This window comes from Podarcis erhardii (genome assembly GCF_964252035.2).
Source record: "Podarcis erhardii genome assembly, chromosome: 17".
In the NCBI taxonomy this organism is placed as follows: domain Eukaryota; kingdom Metazoa; phylum Chordata; class Lepidosauria; order Squamata; family Lacertidae; genus Podarcis; species Podarcis erhardii.
In genome coordinates, this window is record NC_138515.1 from 27,748,504 (window position 1) to 27,772,164 (window position 23,661).

Here is a 23,661-nt window from a genome sequence, read left to right on the forward strand (position 1 = left end):
ACATGACATTAGCTACAATCCATAGGTATCTTGTAGCTTCTTGAGAAATATTCCTGTCTGATGTGTTTCCTCTCCAAACCAGCTTCCATCCGGTTTGAAAACAGAAGCTACGGTTAAGCTGAGATGTGTACATTTCAGATAGTCATTGCACATACTCTTGACGACAGCTCTGGTGAATAGGAGCTGGGTAGGTGGGTGTGTTTGCATGCGCAATAAATTGAGTAATAAGCATCAGGAGAAGACATCCCCACCCACTTTTCTGGTGTATACAGCGACATAAGAATGTGACTCGAATCGCAGCAAGGAGAACCAACCTCTCCGTGTTTCAAGCTGCTAGTGTGTACTTAGCCTTGAGGAGGACACAACAGGCTTGTGCCCTGCCAGCCCGAGCCGCTTTTGTGTGTGCCCTTCAAAGGAGTTGGCCAGCCAGGCTCCCCACTGCATGGCCAGGCAAATGGCACAGCATGGCCCCACTTTGCTCCAGTGCGCGGGGGTCACTCTAGCAGTGTGCACGGCCCCCATGGCACTCCTACCCACCCCGGGCACCAGCAAGAAATGCTCCACCATTGCTTTCTGGTAGTGCCCAAGCCACCCTCCCATGCTGCTTTTGTTATGATTCATGTTTTCCATAGCATCATAGTTATCTCCCGCTTGGACTACTGCAATGCGCTCTACATGGGGCTACCTTTGAAGGTGACCCGGAAACTACAACTAATCCAGAATGCGGCAGCTAGACTGGTGACTGGGAGCGGCCACTGAGACCACATAACACCGGTCTTGAAAGACCTACATTGGCTCCCAGTACGTTCCCGAGCACAGTTCAAAGTGTTGGTGTTGACCTTTAAAGCCCTAAACGGCCTCGGCCCAGTATACCTGAAGGAGCGTCTCCACCCCCATCGTTCTGCCTGGACACTAAGGTCCAGCGCCGAGGGCCTTCTGGCGGTTCCCTCATTGCGAGAAGCAAAGCTACAGGGAACCAGGCAGAGGGCCTTCTCGGTAGTGGCGCCTGCCTTGTGGAACGCCCTCCCATCAGATGTCGAAGAGATAAACAACTACTTGACATTCAGAAGACATCTTAAGGCAGCCCTGTTCAGGGAAGTTTTTAATGTGTGACATCTTGGTGTATTTTTGGTCTTTGTGGAAGCCGCCCAGAGTGGCTGGGGAAACCCAGCCAGATGGGCGGGGTACAAATAATAAATGAGCATACACGGCTTGAAAATCAGATGCTAATGCTTCTTTTTTAATCTGGTTAGTTTTTTTGTTTTTTGTTTTGCTTTTGGAGGAAGCCAATTAAGCCTGAAAGGGCGCAGAATTTATTCAGCCGGTCCCACTTGTGGTTTAGTCCTGCTGTGACATCTATTCGAGTTCTGTGGGGGGAGAAAAGAAACAGGCTGTTTAAGTGGGGTTGGGGGCTCCACCTGGTTTCAAAGAGCTAGCAAGCAAGTTCTTGGAGAATGGAGCCTCTCTCTGGGCCAAGCAGGAGACGCAAGCAGTGCAAAAGCTGGTCTCCCACCTTTTCATCAACAAAACTAGAATTATCATTAACTTGTATACTGCTTATATGCCCAAATGGTCAAAACACACTTTCCCACCTCCCACTCCACTGTTTCAGGAAGGGTAGGTAGGGGAATGCAGAATACAGTGGTACCTTGGTACTCAAACGCCTTGGTTCCCAAACGCTGAAAACCCGGAAGTGTTCTGGTTTTTTAACATTTTTCGGAAGCCGAACATCCGATGTGGCTGTCGGCTATTGTTTCTGGGGCCCCCTGCACCAATCAGAAGCTGTGCCTTGGTTTTTGAACATTTTGGAAGTCAAACAGACTTCCAGAATGGATTAAGTTTGGCGCTTTTGTTTTTGCTATTTATTTTGCATTTTTGTTTTTGTAGCTTTTTTGGTTAATTTGTTTTTGTGACTGTGTGGAACCCAGTTCAGCTATTGATTGATTGATTGATTGATTGATTGTGTGACTGCAGAAATGGATAAAAGCCAAACAATGACTATCAACAGTGCAGGTAAGAAAAAAAATTATTTTTGATTTTTATCATCTACAATGTCTTATTTATTTTATGGTACAGTACATTGATTATTGCTTTCATTTTATGGATCAATGGTCTCGTTAGATAATAAAACTCATGTTAAATTGCTGTTTTGGGGGTTGTTTCTAAAAGTCTGGAACAGATTGATCCGTTTTGCATTACTTTCTATGGGAAAGCACGCCTTGGTTTTGGAATGCTTTGGTTTTGGAATGGACTTCAGGAAAGGATTTAGTTTGAGAACCAAGGTACCACTGTACCACAATATCAGAGTATTAATAGATATTATTTTCAGCAGGTTAGGCACAACATGGCTGCCAGTTTCGACATGGTGGACATGGAACTGGTGCAGAGCAATGCAGGACACTACTTACCAAAGATGGAGCTTTGGAACAAGCATCAGAGTTTAAGACACTTATTCCCCAAGTTTGTTTCCTTGCAGCATGGGTACGGGTCTCACACACCTCTTCCCACAGCGGGAAATAAGGCAACACTTCAGATCATCTGGGCAGTTTCCATCTTCCTCACATGGTGGAGTCTTGCAGAGATTCCAATGTCCCTTCTTTCCATGGTGATGGTGACCACCGCTTTTCTGCCTTCGTTCTGAGGAGCCAGATTCCTCGGAGGAGGAATGGAACTTGGGTTTCCATTCTGAGAGGACCGACTCCTCAGAAGAGGAATCATGCTTTGGCTTCTTGAATCCCTTTCCTTTCGGACGTGGGCCGTGGTCATGGTGCCCATGGTGACGAGGCCGGAAATTTGGGTTTGGACACGATCCCGGCTTCCCTCCCTGGGTAATACACCCTGTTCAACAAATATATGTGTGTTAACAACTGGGAGGTCATTCCTTTTGTTAAGAAGACAAACAGGTAATGGCTTAAGAAAGATGGTTGGTGTTTTCTCATGGCGAGCTAATGGCTGAGCAATAGCTCAGGATCTTTCTTCTATGTGCAGCAAAGCTTGGAAAGAGACAAGCCATTCAGAGGAAGGTGCTAGATAAAGGTGTGTATTGGGATGAAGAAATAAAAGAAGGAAGTTTTATTTGTTAAATCAACAATAACAAGCAGAAAGATGGAAAACTCTAGAGATGCAAGGTGTCTATATCTGGAAATCTGAGTCGAGGTCTTTTTCTACAGAGAAATGTTACAGAATATAGCACTCTGCTTAATGTTTTACCTCGCCTCTGCAGACTGTTATAAACTGGCATTGTAAATCATTGAGAAAGTGGCCGCCTTTGTTGGCCTTGGTTATTTCAGATAATTGTATTCTCTGTGTTTTCATGTTGTTACAAACCCCCTTGGGTGAACTTCTTCCAAAAGAGTGGTGTATGAGTAATGCTATAGAGAAACAAAATCATACACTGGTAAAATACACCTGTGTAGTGTAACGGTTAGTGTGCTGGACTAGGAAATAAGAGGCCAGGGTTCACATCACCCCTCAGCCATGAGGCACACTGGGTGACCTTGGTTACAGGTAGGTAGCCGTGTTGGTCTGCCATAGTCAAAACAAAATAAAAGAAAAAAAATCCTTCCAGTAGCACCTTAAAGACCAACTAAGTTAGTTCTAGGTATGAGCTTTCGTGTGCATGCACACTTCTTCAGATACACTGAAACAGAAGTCACCAGACCCTTCTATATAGTGAGAAGGTGGGGAGGGGTATTACTCAGAAAATACAATCTTTAAATAATCTTCCTAACAATACTATACTAGCTACTATGGATGTGGAATCTCTGTATACCAACATCCCACACAACGATGGTTTACAAGCTATAAGGAACACCATTTCAGATAAAACCACAGCGGACTTTGCTACTAAACTCTGCCAATTTGTCCTTACCCACAACAACTTCAAATTCGGTGATGACCTGTTCCTTCAGATCAGCAGCACAGCAATGGGCACCCGCATGGCCCCACAGTATGCCAACATCTTCATGGCAGATTTAGAACAACGTTTCCTAAACTCCTACCCACTCAAACCTCTCTTGTACCTGCAATACATTGACGATATTTTTATCATCTGGACACATGGTCAACAGACCCTGGACACCTTCCGCCAGAAATTCAATGATTTTCACCCCACAATCAACCTAACAATCAATCTATGCAAGAAATACATTTTTTGGACGCTACTATAAAAATACAGGATGGGCGCATAGACACCACCTTATACCGTAAACCAACTGACCGACAAACATATCTACATGCCTCTAGCTACCATCCCAAACATACCAAACAGTCCATTGTATATAGCCAGGCACTACGTTACAGCCGCATCTGTTCCAATTCTACAGACAGAGATTCTCACCTAAGAGATCTACAGCAAACCTTTTTAGAACTAAAATACCCAGCAGATGAAGTTAGACAACAGATCAACAGAGCCAGACTGATACCTAGAGAGAACTTGCTGCAAGACAGACCCAAAAAAGAAAATAACAGAACACCTCTAGTCATCACATACAGCTCCCAAGTTAAAACAGTACAACGCATCATCAGAGATCTACAACCTCTCCTGGACAATGACAGTTCTCTTTCTCAAGCTCTGGGAGGAAGACCTTTCATTGCCTACAGACAGCCACCCAATCTTAAACAACTCCTAACCCACAATAATACTACTACCAGACTTAACACGGACACTGGCACCAGAGCCTGCAATAAACCCAGATGCCAACTTTGCTGCCACATACACCCGGACAACATCATTACTGGCCCCAACAACATCACACATACCATCTCGGGACTATTTAATTGCTCATCGTCTAACATTGTGTATGCCATCAAATGCCAACAGTGTCCTTCAGCTCTCTATATTGGACAAACAGGTCAAACCTTACGCCAAAGGATAAACGGACATAAATCCGACATCAGGAATCACAAGACAGAGAAACCAGTAGGAGAACACTTCAATCTCCCAGGACATTCTATACAAGATCTCAAAGTAGCTGTTCTATTACAAAGGAATTTCAGAAATAGACTGGAAAGAGAAGCTGCTGAATTGCAACTTATCACCAAACTTAAAACCATGGAGAGACCTGGTCTGAACAAAGACATTGGATTCTTATCTCATTATACATGACAAAGCCATTTTTCACCTTCTCACCCCTTGCTTTTTCCTGTAAGACCTATTGCAGTCGTTAAGAGTCGTCAACAGGCTCATCACAGCTATCTGCCAATCACCCAATCCCACCACCCTTCTGAGTAATACCCCTCCCCACCTTCTCACTATATAGAAGGGTCTGGTGACTTCTGTTTCAGTGTATCTGAAGAAGTGTGCATGCACACGAAAGCTCATACCTAGAACTAACTTAGTTGGTCTCTAAGGTGCTACTGGAAGGATTTTTTTTTCTCTTTTATTTTGTGGGTGACCTTGGGCCAGTCACTGTCTCTCAGCCTAATCTACCGTATTTTTTGCTCCATAAGACACACTTTTTTCTTCCTAAAAAGTAAGGTGTTGAAACAAAGCCGCTGATCGTTTGCCGATCAGGGAGAGAGATAAGGGACTCTAGAGATAAAGGAGGCTGCCTGGGAAGGGGAGGTAAAGAAATCAAACTTGCAAAGGGGGGGAAACAGGAAGACTAAAGCAATAAGGAGAGAAATTAGAAGAAAAGGAGGAGCAAAAAACTGCTCCAGCTAAGGAAAAGACACTAAGGCAAACAAGAGGGAAGGGAGTGTTGAAAGGAAGCAGCTGATCGGTGGGATTGGAAGAGAGATAAGGGACGCTAGCGAGGCTGCCTGGGAGTGGGGAGGTAAGAGCCCATGGATCATCAGGATTTTTACATTGGGTCACTCCAAATTCACCCCAAGTTCACCATCAGATCACATAGCATGTCCATGGCTACAGCCTGCACCAAAAAAATCACGCATTCACTGTTTCCTGGGACTGAAATGGTGCAAAAATGTGTTTACAAAGCACGGATCCACATGGATCCTCAGGATTTTTGCATTGGGTCACCCCAAATTCACCATCAGATCACATGTTTGTGACCACAGCATGAACCACAAAAATCATACATCCACTGTTTCGTTCAGAATATTTTTTTTCTGGTTTTCCTCCTCTAAAAACTAGGTGTGTCTTATGGTCAGGTGTGTCTTATAGAGCGAAAAATACGGTGCCTCCCAGGGATGCCATGAGTATAAAATGGGGAGAGGAGAACCCTGGACATTCCCTTGTAGGATATAAATGGTAGCTGGGTGTTTTCAAGCAGCGGTGAAATCATGCATTGTGACTTGCTTTATTTTTATTGATCCTAGTTTAGTAAACATTTATTGTTATTGTTGACAGTGGATTTCTGTTTAATTATTATTTGCTGATATTTAATTTCAATTGACGGGATGCAGGTGGCGCTGTGGTCTAAACCACTGAGCCTTGGGCTTGCCAATCAGAAGGTCGGCGGTTCGAATCCCCACGACGGGGTGAGCTCCCGTTGTTCAGTCCCAGCTCCTGCCCACCTAGCAGTTCAAAAGCACATCAAAGTGCAAGTAGATAAATAGGTACCACTCTGGCGGGAAGGTAAACGGCGTTTCTGTGCGCTGCTTTGGTTCGCCAGAAGCGGCTTAGTCGTGCTGGCCACATGACCCAGAAGCTGTACGCCGCCGGCTCCCTCTGCCAATAAAGCGAGATGAGCGCCGCAAGCCTAGAGTCGTCCACGACTGGACCTAACGGTCAAGGGTTCCTTTAATTTCAATTGTGTACTATTAAATTCCAACAGATCACTGAATATATTACTTTATTTGATAACAGTTGTTCATTTTACAGATATATTTTTATTATGGCTTTTTTTTATTGGATCAGATTGTTATAAGGTAGGCATGTCCAAAGACCATTTTGGGGGCCTAATCTGGCCTGCCGGTCGATTTAATCTGACCCCCATGGCAGTATATGTCCTGGGGTAAAATCCTTTAAAAAGCTCAGCAACCTCTATCCTAAAAAAACAACTTCGGTCGGCCCTCACGCATATTCACTTCATCAAATCTGGCCCTCTTTGAAAAAAGTTTGGGCACCCCTGTAATATAAGGTGTGCAATCTTTGTTGTATATTTTGTTGTTTCTTCAGCTTGTAAACTGCCTTGGGTATAGTAATATAGAAAGCGGAAATGAAATGAAACTGTCAAAAAGATGCTCACCAGGTGTTGATGCTGGAGTTGTGGTCTCAACCTTTGCCGTTGTGGTCTCAACCTTTGCTGTTGTGGTCTCAACCTTTGCCGTTGTGGTCTCAACCTTTGCCGTTGTGGTCTCACCTAGAGGAACAACAAAGCAAATAGCAGCTGAAGTGGGGAGGCCATTTTTCTACTGAGAAAATGGTCCTGGGAGGAAGAATCAACCCAACCCAGACCAGTCCTGGGGTCCTCATCACGACGACGCCCCCCTTTCTCCCACCCTCCACAGCTGTTTTTTGCCAAAATGTGAAGAAAAATATGGGAACACCCATCACAGATCTTGTCTAGTTTGTGTGTCAGGACCAACCTAGGCATTACTTGAGTCAGTCTCTCGATTTAAAAACAGCGACGAGGAAAAGCAGCCTTGGAAACTTCAACTGAGGCTGCGAAAGGCCAAGAGAGGGGCTGTTTAATAGTTTTGCTTCCGGGTGTTTGTCCACTCAAACTCCCCACACCCAGTTCCTTCCACGGACACGTTGCAAAGAGAAAACAGGGTTCCTGTCTTTCTGCCTGTTGCAGCAACTGTAACATGCTGTACGATTTTTATTGTATTTTTACAGGCAATCCCTGGACCACTAAAAATGAGGCTCATGGTGGTTTGTAACCCAGGAATGCTCTAAGTCTTTTTTTTTAAAAAAAAAATAATTATTAACTGGCCAATCACATCAAATTAAATCACATCGCATAAATTCCAAAATGCAAAGCCAAATTTTTAAATTTTGTTGGGGGAACCCATACTTCAAGATCCAACGGGGGATTCAGATCATCTTCTTATTACTGCGTTAATGTCCAAATCAGTCCCAATCAGTCCAAACAAAGTTCATAATTCTATCCAGTCTTATCTTGGTGTTTCCACATCATATCTTGTTCATATAATTTCTCTTTTTCCTTTACGATCTCTTCTCTTAGTCTCCTTAAGCCGATAAGCAAATATAATAATCCTGTGTGGATTTCCCGTTCCTCCAAACTAAGTCCAGATGGTTTCCATATATCTCCTTCATAGATAACCTCACTCTTTCCATCATAAATTAGGCATTTGTCACTCTTAAGTCCCAGCGAGAAGTTGATTTCTCTCTTTCTCCTCCCAGACCCAAGAGCTCCAACAATGCCTCCCAAAATGGCGACGGCATTTTTAACTGCGTCATTCCAAAACTCTTAGCTTTCCAGCTTCGTCTTGAAACATTGCTTTGGTTCGAAAGTTTATCTCCACACAGCCTTAAATCCACTGCTTAAGTCCTTAATTTCTGACTCATTAGGGGAGGGGATTCTTGTTTAATCACATAAAAAAGGAAAGGCAGGTTTTTTTCCCCTTCCCCCCTCAGTCATTTGTCGTACCGTATCTTGACGTATCTTCTCATATTTTATTCTTGTCTTGTTATCAGAGATCTCTTCTGTCAGCAGTCTTTACTCCCCCTTTTTCCTTGAAGTATGTGCAATTTATCTTGTCCAAATTGTTTCTTTTGAAGATTCTTGCAACTAGCGGCGCGAATCAGGGATGGCGTCCAGGAGTGCCAGAATCCCACAGGAGGGCTTTGTGCCTAGTGCCCCCACCCCCACAAATTCGGGGGTGGTATAGGGCACAGCAGGCAAGGGCCGTCCCCCCCACAATCCTGGGGGGGTTAAGGAGGCTAATTACCCCCATCCTAGCCTCCAAATTACCTCATGTGGGTTGGAGAGATGTTATTGTCAGCCATCTTCCGATGCGCCACCTAGTGGCCAACCAGGAATGCTCTAAGTCTAAGCCATTTCTCACTGCTGCCCATTCCTTTTATCGATGACATTACATGATGTAGAAGAAATGTGTGGACTCACCGCTTATCACTCCAGTAACTACGATTACAGGTGGAGTGGGTGGTGCAGGCTCATCAACATCTGGAGGAAAGGAAAGCATGAAATGGTATTCTATGAGGTTAAACAGATGAATCTGGAATAGTCCTTTCAGGGACATGAAACACTGAATTGCCTTTAAAGGTAGATTAGTAGTATTCTATATGGGAACTCTGTTCTTTAGCCACTGAGAGGTCACTTTTGCACCATCCAGATCAACAATGGTGGCCGTCCTCATTTGTATGCCTTTCTAAGTTAGTGGTTCTGATAGGTGCAAGCAAGACAGACCCTCCAAGTGTCTCTATTTTCCAGGGACGGTCTCAGATTTACATAAGCCGTCCTGGTTTCTGATTTGATCCCAGAATGTCCTGTTTTTCCTTAAAAGGTGAAGGTAAAGGGACCCCTGACCATTAGGTCCAGTCATGGCCGACTCTGGGGTTGTGGTGCTCATCTCGCTTTGCTGGCCGAGGGAGCCAGCCTACAGCTTCCGGGTCATGTGCCCAGCATGACTAAGCCGCTTCTGGAGAACCAGAGCAGCACACGGAAACACCGTTTACCTTCCCGCTGGAGTGGTACCTATTTATCTACTTGCACTTTGATGTGTTTTCGAACTGCTAGGTTGACAGGTGCAGGGACCGAGCAATGGGAGCTCACCCCGTCGCGGGGATTCGAACCGCCGACCTTCTGATTGGCAAGTCCTAGGCTCTGTGGTTTAACCCACAGTCCACCTGCTTTTCCTTAGGATGACCCTATTTTCATCGGAGAAATGTTGGAGGGTACAGGAGTTATGCAACCCATGAGCCAGGGAGATAAGTAAACTATACAACCTTTAGAAGACATCTGAAGGCAGCCGTGTAAAGAGAAGGTTTTTTTAATGTTTTATTGCGTTTTTATATATGTTGGAAGCCACCCAGAGTGGCTGGGGCAACCCAGTCAGATGGTCAGGGTATAAATAATAAAATTGTTGTTGTTGTTGAATAGGGCGTCCCTATTTTCATCAGAGAAACATTGGAGGGTATGAGAAGAGGTCTTATCAGGAATAGAACCTTCTGTATTGGAACCCAAGACAGTACACATATGGTTTTCCAGTCGCCCATTCAGGCATTGATCAGACCCAGACCTCAGCTTCAGCAAGGTCATGGCACTAGTGTGCCTACATATTGAGATGAGAGAGGTTGCTTAGGAATAGGGTTCCAATAATCCACTTCTACGTACAGTAGTTAAAGCACCATGGAATAGCTAAAAACCTAACATTTGATGGGCTACAATCTGGTCTTAATATTAGTTTAATTGCCATGGCTTTGTATCCTGGGCATTGTGGTTTGGTGATGGAGCTGAGAATTTCCTGACAGACAGCCTTGGTCCCACTGTCACAGTCCCTATCTTCCCAACAAAGAGGGAAATGATTAGTGAAATAAACATTTAAGTCAAACCAAGGAGATACTCAATGGCAGAAAAATCTCAATTCTCCCACAGCATCCCAAGGAACTAGAAAAAGCCCAGCTTGGTTTGGCTTCTAAACGTTGTTGTCACCTTAAAGTAAAATAAATGCTGTATTTTATCTCTCAGTGAGAACAGCCACCTTTTCTTTTTAAGAAGCAGTGGCTGTGTGCCTGTTAACAGCTGCAAAAGAGGCATAAATCACCAGGTGATGTTTTATCCAGTATAGAGATGCACTGATGGTAACTCGTCTACATTTGACGCAGCTGTTAAAATGCTTACTTGTCTCCCTGAATTTTTTTTAAAAAGTTTTCTACTCCAAAAGCCTTCCTAGCCATGCATAAGGCTTCCAGTTTTGTTTTGTTTTCCCCTGGCAAGTCAACTACCTGATTAGCTTCCACCAGTAAAGCTTTTCCTATGATTGTACTGTACCTTGATACCAGGAAATGCTTCACCTGTTAAATTTCTACTGTTAAAGGTGCACAACCTCTTCCCAAAAAAAGTTAGTAATCCCAGTGCTTTTTTTTTCTTTTAAAAAAAATGTTTAAGGGTATTCTCATTTTCCTACTCATATTGAAACACTGCCCCTCAATGAGGCCAAACTTAGATTCTCAAAATGATTAGGAGTATGCATATCCCTGCATTCCTAAAACACTGAGTAATCCCTATGCACACTTTCCAGGGATGACACACAAACACACACTCTTTCTGAACACCCTCCAGAGATCAACTTGTCAAATGCAGCACTGCCAGTTGGGGGGGGGCACCAAAAAAAAAAATCAGCCCAATTTGGGTGTTATGGTTCATAGAATGAATGAAGCAGAAATTAATCTCTGGCTTCTTCCCAACACAACAACTACTAGCGCCTCCTTTCTCTTTAATACACTTGTGTGTGTCACACAAGTCTAGCAACACCACTGCCTGTGCCTGTTTTGGCTGATCAGGTGAAGCCCGGCCTCATTCCCAGGTGGAACAGGTGAGTCCTAAGTGGATGGGCGGAGCCAAACATAGCTGGGGTCATAAAAGAGGCAGGCAGCAAGGGTGGGTCTCAGGAAGATTCACTTGGATGCTGTTGTACAGGAGCAGTGGGTAGGTAGCTACCTGGGAACTATGTGCTTTCCTGTGTTTACTGTAGATGAGGAATAAAGGTTCTGGGCTTGGTTTGTGAAGGGAGTCTTGGGAAACTGTGTACATGCAGCTACTCACACAGAGTCAATTAAGGTTTGGCAGACAGCCAGAAGGCAATCTGAAGGAGTAAGTCTGCCTGGTGATAACAGAGACATGCAGACAGCTCCCTGATTGGTCAAGCTCTCTAGTGATAATTAATGGCCTACTAACAGGAATGTGTTAGTTCAGAGTTCTGTGTGTCAGTGTAGGAGTTGTGAGTCGTGTCAGAGACAGCTAGCTAAAGATCCGTTTCTGTTCCTGTAAATAGTCCACTGTATATAATAAACACCTAACTACAAGTTCCTGGTTCCTGCTTTGCCTATCCTGTCTGCAGCCAAGTCGCCAATTGCTTCTGTGGATTCTGTGTTTACTCTGCTAGGTCTGGCTAAGGTCCTGCAACTAGTCAGAAAGTTGTGAAACACCAAATAGGTTTTACCAATAGGGAGAGAGAAAGGTAGATGCTTGTTTCTCTAGAGCCTTGCCTTTGGTTTGGAGCTGTGTTGTACAGTTAAGGGAGTCTGGGGTTGGTGGGTGAAGTGTAGGTGGCGATAATGTGCCATGAGAGGAGAATGGTTTTAATGCATAAATGGCTTTCTCTGGTAGGGCTGTTGGGTAGCATGAAGCAGATGAACTGGGTAGACTTGAGGATGTGGTGAAAGACCCTCACATCTGCACCAAATTCTTAAAGCCCTCTCCACTTTATAAAAAAACAGTTCTGGTCTGTCCCTCTGCCTAGGAATCCTGGGAACTGTAGTTTAAGGGTCAGAGAGAGAGAGAGCTGGTCCCTAGCCCACTTGCAGAGCTACTATTCCCAGCACCCTTAATAAACTACAGCTCCCAGAATTCTCTGGGGAAAGCCGGGACTGTTTAAAGAGGTATAAGAGGGCTTGTGATGTATGGTGTGGCCTAGGGCCAGTGTGGATGTAAAAGTAAAAAGCCTGCATGCACAAAGAACAAACATTTGCCCCATTGTTGCCTCTTAATGGACAGTTGTTCTGTGCCTCCCGCTCCTGTAGGACCCAGCAGAAATAAGCAGGAGAAATACTTCCCAGTGCAGCAAGCTTAGAAAACCTCAACCTGCTGCGCCCTAGCTGCTAAAAGCTAGAAGCTTTCCTTCCCTTTTAACAAAATGGCAACCCTACATGGGGAAGAAAACTGTTTCAGAGACTCCGGTTCCTGATTTGTTGCTGTTCCATGTTTGCTGCTGTTCAGAAGTGTAGCAGCCAATGCTTTTCCCGATAGAGATGCAATGTGTTAAGGCAAAGATTTGCACACTGTAAATGGTTGTGCTATGCAGCACTGCATCTTCAGGGATGGGCTGTGGAGACCTGGGTGTGTTGGAAGCTGAGCTGTAAAATGAAGTGTGTTAGTATGTTGTTGCTGCTATTTCTTGACTGGGTGAAAATAGGTGTGGGAGGGTCCTGCAACGACAAGCAGTGGGCAGACCCACAACAGAAGCACATTCAACGCACATTGAAAGCACATGACTTGTTATACTGGCTTGAAACCAACAAAGTTATTGTCCATTTTTGGGTGTTCTACAGCTCCTATTTTGAAAATACGGTGCTGGTGGTTCTTACCGTTAAAAAATTAATAAGAAACTTTTAAAAAACACAACTTGAGGGGAAGAGTCCTTGCTTCCCCACCCCATCACAGAACTGCACTTCCCAGCACCCTTAAACTCCAGTTCCCAGGCACTGGAACCAACCCCTAGGGTATGGTTACCAGATTTTTTTCCCCAATGAATCCGGGGACACTTTTTTTTTTTTAAATGTTCCATGGCTCTACTCTGCAAATGATCAAGCATAGCAGAAACTCAACCCGCTGTCTGTCTTGTCTACCATTAATTAAAAAACCCTGCCATGCCACAATTCTTTCCTTCCATTTAGCAAGGCAAGGTTCTTGTTGTCAGTAATCTCCATGTAGGTGAAGAGTTGTCTAATTGCACAGTGTACTAGGAAACATCTGGTGAAAGGGAAGCAAGAGAACTCAAAATTTCCATATCTCCCAAATGTTTTCCTAGCCTGGTCCAGTCCTGTTTCTTAGATACTTGCGGACTAAGCAAAGAGCCACCAATGTCTCCGATTGGAAGGTTGGCCACTTTTCCCATCCACTCCTCCTTCAAGAATATGTCTTTAAAATAACACATGGCTACCAGATTTTTTTTTCCAATGAATCCGCCCCCCCCCCCTTTTGGGGATGGTGAGGCAAAAGACCCTGGGCCCAAGCACACATGCATATTTTATAAAGGTGCAAACCCCTTTTTTCACACCCTGTGAAACATAAATGCGCAGTGTTTTTTTAAAAACTGTGCAACAGCCTGTCCGTGACTCCCAAGCCTTCCCTGATCTTCTTCCACCTTTGTTTTGACAGATCAGGGGAGGCTCGGGAATCACGGGCGGGCGGCCATTGCACAGGAGGGGCCAGCCTGGTAGTGCAGTTGGCTCTGGCTGGCTTCAGGAGCTGCTCGCTGCCGTGGTACAGGAAACATGGCAGGCACCACAGCAGTGAGCAGCTCCTGAAGCCAGCCAGAGCCAACTGCGCTACCAGGCTGGCTCCGGGCTGCCGAGGCTGCTGCTGCCACGTTTCCCGGGGACAGATTGCAAACCTGGGGACATTCCGGGGACGGAATTTGTCTGGGGACAGATTTGCAAATCCAGGGACTGTCCCCGGGAACATCTGGTAACCCTTTCCTAGGGGCTGAGGTCCCTTTGGCCCCCCTTAAATATTTGAGGGGGCCGGAGGGGGCACCCAAAGTTGATGGACACTGCAATTCGAATGATGTTTGTGTGCCATGTCTTGGGGGGGCTCCTCAATATTTTGTCCAAGTTGGCCCCCCTGTTCCCAATATTCTTTGAGGGAAGTGATGTATATCTGCCCAATGTTAGAGTTTTGCTCCAAGTACAACAAACATCTTTTCCTTCTCTTGACACCCTGTCCACCTTCTTCCACAGCTGAGCCATGGCAACTCCATTGAGGAAGCCCACCCAGGCCTCTGGCCTGCGTTCCTCCCTGAACTCTGAGGAGTCGTCGCCGGCCCATGTTCCTCCCAGCCGCCGTCGCTCGGATGCCGGTTCCACCAGGGGCCCCCCGCTTCGCAAACAGGCCTCGGCCTCATCCCTCCGCTCTGAGGGACAAGCTTGGTGCCGCCGCTCGGAATCCGTCCCCGAACCAGACCCAATCCTGCTCTCTCTGGTGCAGGCCTTGGCCCACACAGGCATCCCGCTTTCTGAGGCAGGCTTCTTCGAGGCTCTCATCACGCGCCCGCTGGGCGTGAGGCGCTTGCTCCCATCCGTGGCCCAGCTCCACCGCAGCGTTCTCCCGGCCTTGCGGCGGCGCCACAAGTCGGGTCTCCGGCAGGTTCTCCACCGCCGCGATACTTTTGTATTCCTTCATGAGGCGACGACAGGGGACGGGCGGGCCATCCTTGGCATCTCTGTCCTGCCTCTCGACAGGCCTGGGCAGTCTCCGCTGCTCCTGGGTGTGGAGTTCTTGGAGCAGCTGAGCCATCATTTGGTGGCCCGTGCCGTCATGGGCGTTTTGAGCGAAGGGCACATCTTGTCCCACAGGGTGCTGGCTGTGATCACTTCAGGGAATGCCCACATGATCCAAGCCTTTGCTGCCAACGGGGTTCTGGGCACGGTGTTGCCCACTGCACTTCACATCCCCTGCCTGGCGCACCAGCTGGAGCTCGTGATGGAGCTGTGGCCAGATAAGTTGGAAAGGCTGGTTTCTGTGCTGCACCTCCTGGAGGAGACATTCGGGAGGCGGGCTGCCCTGCGCCACCGTTACGAGCTGTTTCTGAGAGAGCGCGGCCTGGCACTCTCCCTGCCCGTTCCCAGTAGATGGACTGGGCCAGAGGCTTGGCTGGAGAAGGCCGGCGTCATCGCAGAACATCTCCCCGTCCTGATGGAGTTCGTGGCAGCTGATGAAGAAGAGGGTGCCGCCATGGCCAAACTGCAAGCGCTCCTTGGGTCAGGCAGCGAGGAGTTGGTGGCGGAGGCCACCTTTGCAGCGGAGCACGGGGCAGTCCTCCTGAGCACGGCGCAGTTCCTGCACAAGTTGGGGGAGCCATTAGCGCACCGGGCCTATGGCGAGCTGGAGGCCTTGCGCATTGCCTTCTCTTACCACCTGGACACGGGGTTCGGGCCAAACACCAGGAGGCAGCTGGCCCTGTGCCCACCTCGTTTCGCATCGCAGTTCCGCGAGGTCCTGGCTTGCAGCCTCACCCGCCTGGAGCACTTGCTCAGCTCTCACCCTGCAGTGCCCACATTGAAGGCCGTGCGGGCCCTTGATCCCAAGCAGGTGGGCGCTGTGGGCTGGAGCCAGGTGCTGCAGCAGGAGCAAGCCATCCCTGGGCTGGCAGAGGTGGCAGAGGTGGAGTGGTTCCGCTACCAACAGCTGGCACAGGCAGCTCCTGCAAATGTCTCCCTGCCTCAGTGGTGGGAGGCGCAATCTGAGCAGCTCCCCACCCTGAGCACCCTGGCCCAACAGTACCTCTGGCTGCCACTGTGCATGCCCAAGTCCCCTTTCCTCCCAGGAGACGTACTGAGTGGAGCAGGTGTCGAGGAGGGTTTCACAGACGAGAGTGTTTGCCTGTGGCGCATGCTCAGGTATAACCGCAACCTCTGTTAGCTGGCGACTTCCACCTTTGTCTAATTCTTGCCACTGACCTTGAGTCCCTTTTTGAACAGCATTGAGAACCCAATTCACAGCTACCCAATTTCACCTCTAGAGTCACAGCCTCTCTTTCTCTCTCATCCAAGGAGCACATGACTTGTTAACTAGAACAGAAGCCACAATCTTGTACGGCAATAAAGCATTTAAGATCTGCATTGAAATGTTTTGTCCTCCTTGCTTTCTCTAAGGAGATGCTAGGAGCATCTAGTATCTGGGGTGCAATGTGGGAAACTTTGAGCATTCTCAGCAAGAGGTGGGTGCAGAAGTCCGTCCCAAAGAGGGCCCTGATCCACATCTCCCAGGAGCAATGCCACGTACCCATCAAGGAGGGTAAAAGGTCCTCAGATTTTCCCAGTGCAATCAGAGTCATAAATGGGTCGAGTTGGAAGGGACCCTGAGAGTCATCTAGTCAAGGGTGTAGCTCAGCCTAATCCCGAAATTTCATGTATGTATTAGCCAGTTTGATTTTGAGGTACATCTAGCTATGGGCATATGGGCAGGAGAAAGTATTGCTCCAGCGTCCCTATTTTTTTGGGGGGGGGAGGGTCTTGAGCCCACAGCTCCCATCTTTGCTTACCTGCTTCCTCTGCTAAAAAGTAAAATTGCATTTAAAGCAGCCTGAACATTGCCAAATAAGTATTATCAGTGGGAGACAATTAAATCATATGCAGAATTTTAAGGTATCCAAAAGAATTTTTTTAAATCCTCCCAAATTTGGATTTATTGCAACAAGGGGGAAATACTGGAATGTCTGGGGTAATGATCTCTTGATGCAATGTCCTATAACCTCTCCACAAGCTTTGTGCAAAGATTTTTTTCTTTCTCTTTTTCCCCCATTGCTGTTCGTTTTTGGTAATCATGCTGACAACATCATTAAAATTGGTTGGTTTGGGGTTTGTTTTTTTTTAAGTCATCCAGCTTATTGGAACAGCACAATATTATTCCCTTTTTTTTTATCACCTTCTACCAGCCGAAGGGAGGTTCCCTCTCTCTAGCCTGCTTCCAGCTAAGAAGCTGCTTCAGTTGCCAGTTGACCTGGGCCTATGGAGCTCAAAGGGGAGATTCCTGGTCACATCCATTGGCCAGGGGAGTAAGCGGACTGTGTGTGTGTGTGTGTGTGTCCCTGTCCCTGTCCCTGTCCCTGTCCCTGTGCATAAATTGTAGAATTTTGTATTACCTCCTCCCAAGTCTTCTTTCTTATCCTCTGGTAGCAAGTCAGGATATACACCTGCAAAATAAAGGAATAAATAACATCTTACTTCACCACTGCTGTTCCTGTGCTGGCCTGGATGTAGTCATTGTATATTGACGCAGCTGCTCAATTTTGGGGGTACGGGGTGGCAGCTGTTATTCTCTCTCACCTCCCTGCCCTGCCAAATGCAGGATGCATTTTTGTTTTTTTTTTAAAAAAATAAAGCTTTCTCACTGAGTGGCATGCTTAGTTCAAAGATAAAAGGGTAATTGGGCCAGGGCGAAACTAGGCTTTATTTCATCCAGGTCGGGGACGCAGTTTGGCACCCCCTTTCTTGCACACACATTTATGTAAAAATGGTAAAGGACCCCTGGATGGTTAAGTCCAGTCAAAGGTGACTATGGGGTTGCGGCACTCATCTCGCTTTCAGGCCGAGGGAGCCGGCGTTTGTCCACAGACAGCTTTCCGGGTCATGTGGCCAGCATGACTAAACCACTTCTGGCACAATGGAACACCGTGACAGAAACCAGAGAGCACAGAAATGCCATTTACCTTCCCGCCGCAGCGGTACCTATTTATCTACTTGCACTGGTATGCTTTCAAACGGCTAGGTTGACAGAAACTGGAATAGAGCAACAGAGACTCATTCCGTCGTGTGGATTTGAACTGCCAATCTTCTGATCAGCAAGCCCAAGAGGCTCAGTGGTTTAGACCACAGCACCACCCACATTTGTGTACACAAATGTGCATACCCATATGTTCTACCTGTGATTGTCATATCCCTCGAAAATTATCTGCTGAATCTATAAATCTCCTCCACTTAAAGCCATGTGACTGAGGTGAGATACAGATTTTTGACCAGTGGTCTTCGACCTGTGATAGCCCTTTCATACATGCTAACCATCACTTGCCACTAATCAAGAATGTGCCAGCTACATGTGTTATCTTCAAGTGCTGAACAAGGTCTGCATGAACCAGCCCTCTGGTCCCTGAAGCGCCACAAATTCAACGGACTTACCTGCAACTAAGAGCAGGAAAGACACTAGGAACAGAATCCTGGCCATCTTGAAGGGGAGCAGGAGTTTCTCTAGCTCTCTGCATCAGTTCCATTTCTTTATATATGCATGGCACTCAATGGTTGCAGCAACACCCTCTGACATTAAGCATCTGTTTAATTGCGTCATTTCTGGAAGGTCGTCTCTCTGCATCGCTGCGTCTTATTTCCATCTGCTCACCTGGCAAATGGTCTATAATCCTGTGATGTTCCCTGGCATGACGGACAATGGTTTCAGGTGTTGCAGCAAGGTACAAACTGTTCATTAAAATCAAATTATAGCAGGGTCATTGGCCCTCTGGCAGGACTGCTTGCTCAAAGGTCAGTTATTTTGGATCAAGTGGTAAATTATTCCTTGTTTCTCTGGCACACAGCTAAGGGATCCCCAAGCCACAGTAATTAACAGACACCAGTTCTAGGCTCCATATGTGTGGCACAGTGATTTAATTACGATAATCGCCCTTGGCTTCTGCCTTACCTCGGGGTATGGGTTCAAATCCAGATTCCAGCGGATGTGGGACAAGACGTAGCTTGCAGGTGTGTGCATAATACCTCTGGTATCTCCAGTAGAAAGATATAAATATGAAGCCACACTGCTAGTCCCTGACTCAGAGGTGGGGGACCTGCGGCTCCCCAGCTGTTGCTGAACCACAACTCCCCTCATCCCTGACTATTGGCCATGCTGACTGGGGCTGATGGGAGCATCTGAAGGGTCAAAGGTTCCCCATACTTGCCCTAAGCCTAGTCTTGTCCCTTCTGACTCCGGGGTCTTTCTCATTCTTGCTACGTGAGCTCCTTTTAAGATTTAACGGCTGAAATTTGGACCTTCTATGTGCAAAAAAGGTCCGTATAGTAAAAGCTATGGTTTTCCCAGTAGTGATGTATGGAAGTGAGAGCTGGACCATAAAGAAGGCTGATCGCCGAAGAATCGATGCTTTTGAATTATGGTGCGGGAGGAGACTCTTGAGAGTCCCATGGACTGCAAGAAGATCAAACCTCTCCATTCTTAAGGAAATCAGCCCTCAGTGCTCACTGGAAGGACAGATCCTGAAGCTGAGACTCCAATACTTTGGCCACCTCATGAGAAGAGAAGACTCCCTGGAAAAGACCCTGATGTTGGGAAAGATGGAGGGCACAAGGAGAAGGGGACGACAGAGGACGAGATGGTGGGACAGTGTTCTCAAAGTTACCAGCATGAGTTTGACCAAACTGCGGGAGGCAGTGGAAGACAGAAGTGCCTGGCGTGCTCTGGTCCAGGGGGTCACAAAGAGTTGGACACGACTAAACGACTAAACAACAACAATGTGCAAAAACATGTGCTCTCTATCTCGCTTTCTCACTCTGAGCTACAACCTCTCCCATGTTGTGAGGCTAGAAAAGACTCCCTTGGCTTCTGAAAAGCTGCCACCAATCAGACTGGGAATCTAACCTGCATTCGTTTTGGACTACAACTCCCATTATCCCTAATCATCGTCCATGTTGGCTGCAGAAGATGGGGGGGGATTGTAGTTTGCCACATGTGGCCTATGGCAACTTCATACCTTCTTGAATATAAGTGGACCTGACTTCAGGTTAGTTTATGTGGCCTCGTGTCACAGGATTTGGCTCCTACCAACAACCTGAAGCTCATAGGTCTTCCACGTCTCTCCAGTTTAATCTTCACTAAATGTTCTCAGCCCAAAAGATACTCATGTGCATATCTCCGACTCCTTTTGCTAGCGCAAAATGTCCCTTTGGCTGGGCAGATACCCAGATCCTTTGCCATTTTGCAAAGGGACACCACCTGGCCACAATTCAGTCTTGCCAAATGTTAAAGGTAATGCATGGCTAATGAACCGAGATACTTTAAATAATCCATCGCTACGTGATTTAATGCTCTGGTGAACAGATCACTTTTATCTTGTTAACCTAATCAAAGCAGTACATTTTTTATATATAAAAAAACAAAACCAGGCACTGTGTATTGAGAAAGTTGGGAGTGTCACAGAAAATGAGAGTTTATGATGCCTGCTAGTAGAAGGGAAGGAGAAGCAGGTGGAGTCAGGAATTTGCCAGTATGGACTCATTGTAATTGTCATGGCGTTTTTTAGAGGAACTGTGAATCTTTTAGATGAACTGTAAAACTTTCCGCTCCGAGCTGGCTTTCAGTGGCCAAGGTTAAGTAACTTGGGTGGTCATTTTCATTTGACTGGGGCGTGTGTTTTAACTCTTCCCTGTTTATAGGTGGGGTAGGCAGTTCTGCAATGGTTCCATATGTTGTACACCACTCTGATCTTTGAGCAGTGAGAGATGCCAGGAGCTTAACCCAGGGCTCGTGTCTCCTTTGGAATAAGGCACAGTGGAGCCTGGTGTCTGTACGATATATGGTTTATTTGCAGATATATACAACCTGGCACTGTGGGTTAAACCACAGAGCCCAGGGCTTGCTGATCAGAAGGTCGGCGGTTTGAATCCCCACGACGGGGTAAGCTCCCGTTGCTCAGTCCCTGCTCCTGCCAACCTAGCTGTTCGAAAGCATGTCAGAGTGCAAGTAGATACCACTCCGGCGGGAAGGTAAACGGCGTTTCTGTATACTGCTCTGGTTCACCAGAAGCCGGCTTCTTCGGCCAATAAAGCGAGATGAACGCCGCAACCCCCGAGCCGTCCACGACTGGACCTAATGGTTAGGGGTCCCTTTACCTTTACCTTACAGCCTGAGCCTATGATGATAATAATAATAATAATAATAATAATAATAATAATAATAATAATAATATATTTGTACCCCGCCCATCTGGCTGGGTTTCCCCAGCCACTCTGGGCGGCTTCCACAAAGACCAAAAATACACTATGATGTCACACATTAAAAACTTCCCTGAACATGGCTGCCTTAAGATGTCTTCTGAATATCAGGTAGTTGTTTATCTCTTTGACATCTGATGGGAGGGCGTTCCACAGGGCGGGCGCCACCACCAAGAAGGCCCTCTGCCTGGTTCCCTGTAGCTTTGCTTCTCGCAATGAGGGAACCGCCAGAAGGCCCTCGGCACTGGACGTCAGCGTCTGGGCAGAATGATGGGGGTGGAAACAATCCTTCAGGTATACTGGGCCGAGGCCATTTAGGGCTTTAAAGGTCAACACCAACACTTTGGAGGGATTCACAGCATTAACACCTCAAGAGGAACTTATTTCTCCCATACCCACAGCCTTGGATTCCAGAAGAAATCAGGCATGGCTCTGTCTCTCAGCTGCCCAGCCTGATTCATCCTGCTTCTGGTTTCCAGCTCACAAAACTAAACTCTGTTAGTCTTTCCAACGAACAGACAGACTGTGTCCAGCTAACCATGCCCATTTACCCTCTGGCACAGAACCACTTCCTTTGTTACCTTAAAGATCCATGCTTAGTGGGCCATTACCAGACTGGCCTGTCTATTCCAGCAATTGAATCCGAGCTGGATCCGGGAATTAGAATGGCGGCTCAGGCATACAGTCTACCCCCTCTTAACGCATAACACTTCCTCTCCACAAAAGAACAAGGCATCTGTCCCCAGATGTACAAACAAACAGTGGAATATAGATTCCCTGTAGAAAAATAATCAAGGCATTAGAACACACATCCTCAAAAAGTCATAACACATCCATGGGCTGGAGCCTTGGGTGAGAGCAAGAAAAGGATGTGCCAAACTTTCAGGGTGATGCACACATAAAGGGATCACCCTCCATTGCTCATAGGAGCCAGTGTGGTGTAGTGGTTAAGAGCAGTAGTCTCGTAATCTGGGGAACCGGGTTTTTGTCTCTGCTCCTCCATATGCAGCTGCTGGGTGACCTTGGGCCAGTCACACTTCTCTGAAGTCTCTCAGCCCCACTCACCTCACAGAGTGTTTGTTGTGGGGGAGAAAGGGAAAGGAGAATGTTAGCCACTTTGAGACTCCTTTGGGTAGTGATAAAGCGGGATATCAAATCCAGATTCTTCTTCATACAGGATTTGTGTTTCCTTTTGGGAATGAGGCATAGCAGAGGCTATAGTGTCTATGATATACAGTGGTGCCTTGGTTCTCAAACGCTTTGGTTCTCAAACTCGGAAAACCCGGAAGTAAGTGTTCCGGTTTTCAAATGTTTTTCGGAAGCTGAACATCCAATCGGCTATTGTTGGCTATTGTTTCCAGGGCCCCTGCACCAAGCAGAAAAGCTGTGCCTTGGTTTTCGAACATTTCAGAAGTCAAATGGACTTCTGGAACTGATTAAGTTTGGTGCTTTTGTTTTTGCTATTTATTTTGTGTTTTTGTTTTTGAGGCTTTTTTGATTGATTTGTTTTTGTGACTGTGTGGAACCCAGTTCAGCTACTGATTGATTGACTGATTGATTGGTTGATTGATTGTGTGACTGTGGAAATGGATAAAAGCCCCCCATCCAAAGAATGACTATCATCAGTGCAGGTAAGAGGAAAAAAAAGAATTTTATTTTTTATCATCTACAATACTGTCTTATTTATTTTATAGTGCAGTACATTGATTATTGCTTTCATTTTATGGATCGCTAGTCTTGTTAGATAGTAAAATTCATGTTAAATTGCTGTTTTAGGGGTTGTTTTTAAAAGTCTGGAACAGATTAATTTGTTTTGCATTACTTTTTATGGGAAAGTGTACCTTGGTTTTGGAACGCTTTGGTTTTGGAGCGGCCTTCCGGAATGAATTAAGTTTGAGAACCAAGGTACCACTGTATGGTTTATTTGGACATATATACAACCAGAGCCTACGATGGAGGGGTTTCACAACATTGACACCCCAAAAGGGTATTGTTTCTCGTATAGCCACAGCCTTTGATGTAAGAAAGGGACACGGGTGGCGCTGTGGGTAAAACCTCAGCGCCTAGGACTTGCCGATCGTATGGTCGGCGGTTCGAATCCCTGCGGCGGGGTGAGCTCCCGTTGTTCGGTCCCTGCTCCTGCCCACCTAGCAGTTCGAAAGCACTGGGACAGCTTTATAGCGGGAAGGTAAACGGCGTTTCCGTGTGCGGCGCTGGTGCTGGCTCGCCAGCTGCAGCTTCGTCATGCTGGCCACGTGACCCGGAAGTGTCTTCGGATGGCGCCGGCTCCCGGCCTCTTGAGCGAGATGAGCACGCAACCCTAGAGTCGGACG

At 46.6% G+C, this 23,661-nt stretch overlaps 1 protein-coding gene and 1 long non-coding RNA gene across 3 annotated transcripts in view; both read right to left on the reverse strand.

Moving 5' to 3' along the window:
* LOC309332618 overlaps positions 1 to 23,661 on the reverse strand; it is an 86,616-nt gene that overhangs the window by 38,158 nt on the left and 24,797 nt on the right. The gene's annotated exons all lie outside the window — the stretch shown is intronic.
* LOC309332438 (uncharacterized protein) lies at positions 1,261 to 18,627 on the reverse strand. Of its 2 annotated transcripts, XM_081845641.1 has the most exons (6): positions 18,512 to 18,627; positions 17,479 to 17,529; positions 9,000 to 9,059; positions 7,155 to 7,268; positions 2,409 to 2,838; positions 1,261 to 1,367 (listed from the first exon to the last, which is right to left on the reverse strand). In XM_081845641.1, the coding sequence occupies exons 1-5, from the start codon at positions 18,555 to 18,557 to the stop codon at positions 2,450 to 2,452; spliced, it is 660 nt and encodes a 219-aa protein (XP_081701767.1). In that variant the 5' UTR covers positions 18,558 to 18,627; the 3' UTR covers positions 1,261 to 1,367; positions 2,409 to 2,449. The 2 variants fall into 2 exon arrangements, with proteins under 2 accessions (XP_081701767.1, XP_081701768.1); XM_081845642.1 differs by lacking the exon at positions 9,000 to 9,059.

Bases quoted from the DNA above. Each gene is read 5' to 3' on its own strand.
- LOC309332438 (XM_081845641.1), bottom strand. From the start codon at position 18,557: ATGGCCAGGATTCTGTTCCTAGTGTCTTTCCTGCTCTTAGTTGCAG. The intron at 17,530-18,511 runs GTAAGTCCGTTG...TTTATTTTGCAG, and splicing joins TTTCCTGCTCTTAGTTGCAG to GTGTATATCCTGACTTGCTA. The intron at 2,839-7,154 runs GTGAGCATCTTT...TTTGTTGAACAG, and splicing joins AACTCCAGCATCAACACCTG to GGTGTATTACCCAGGGAGGG.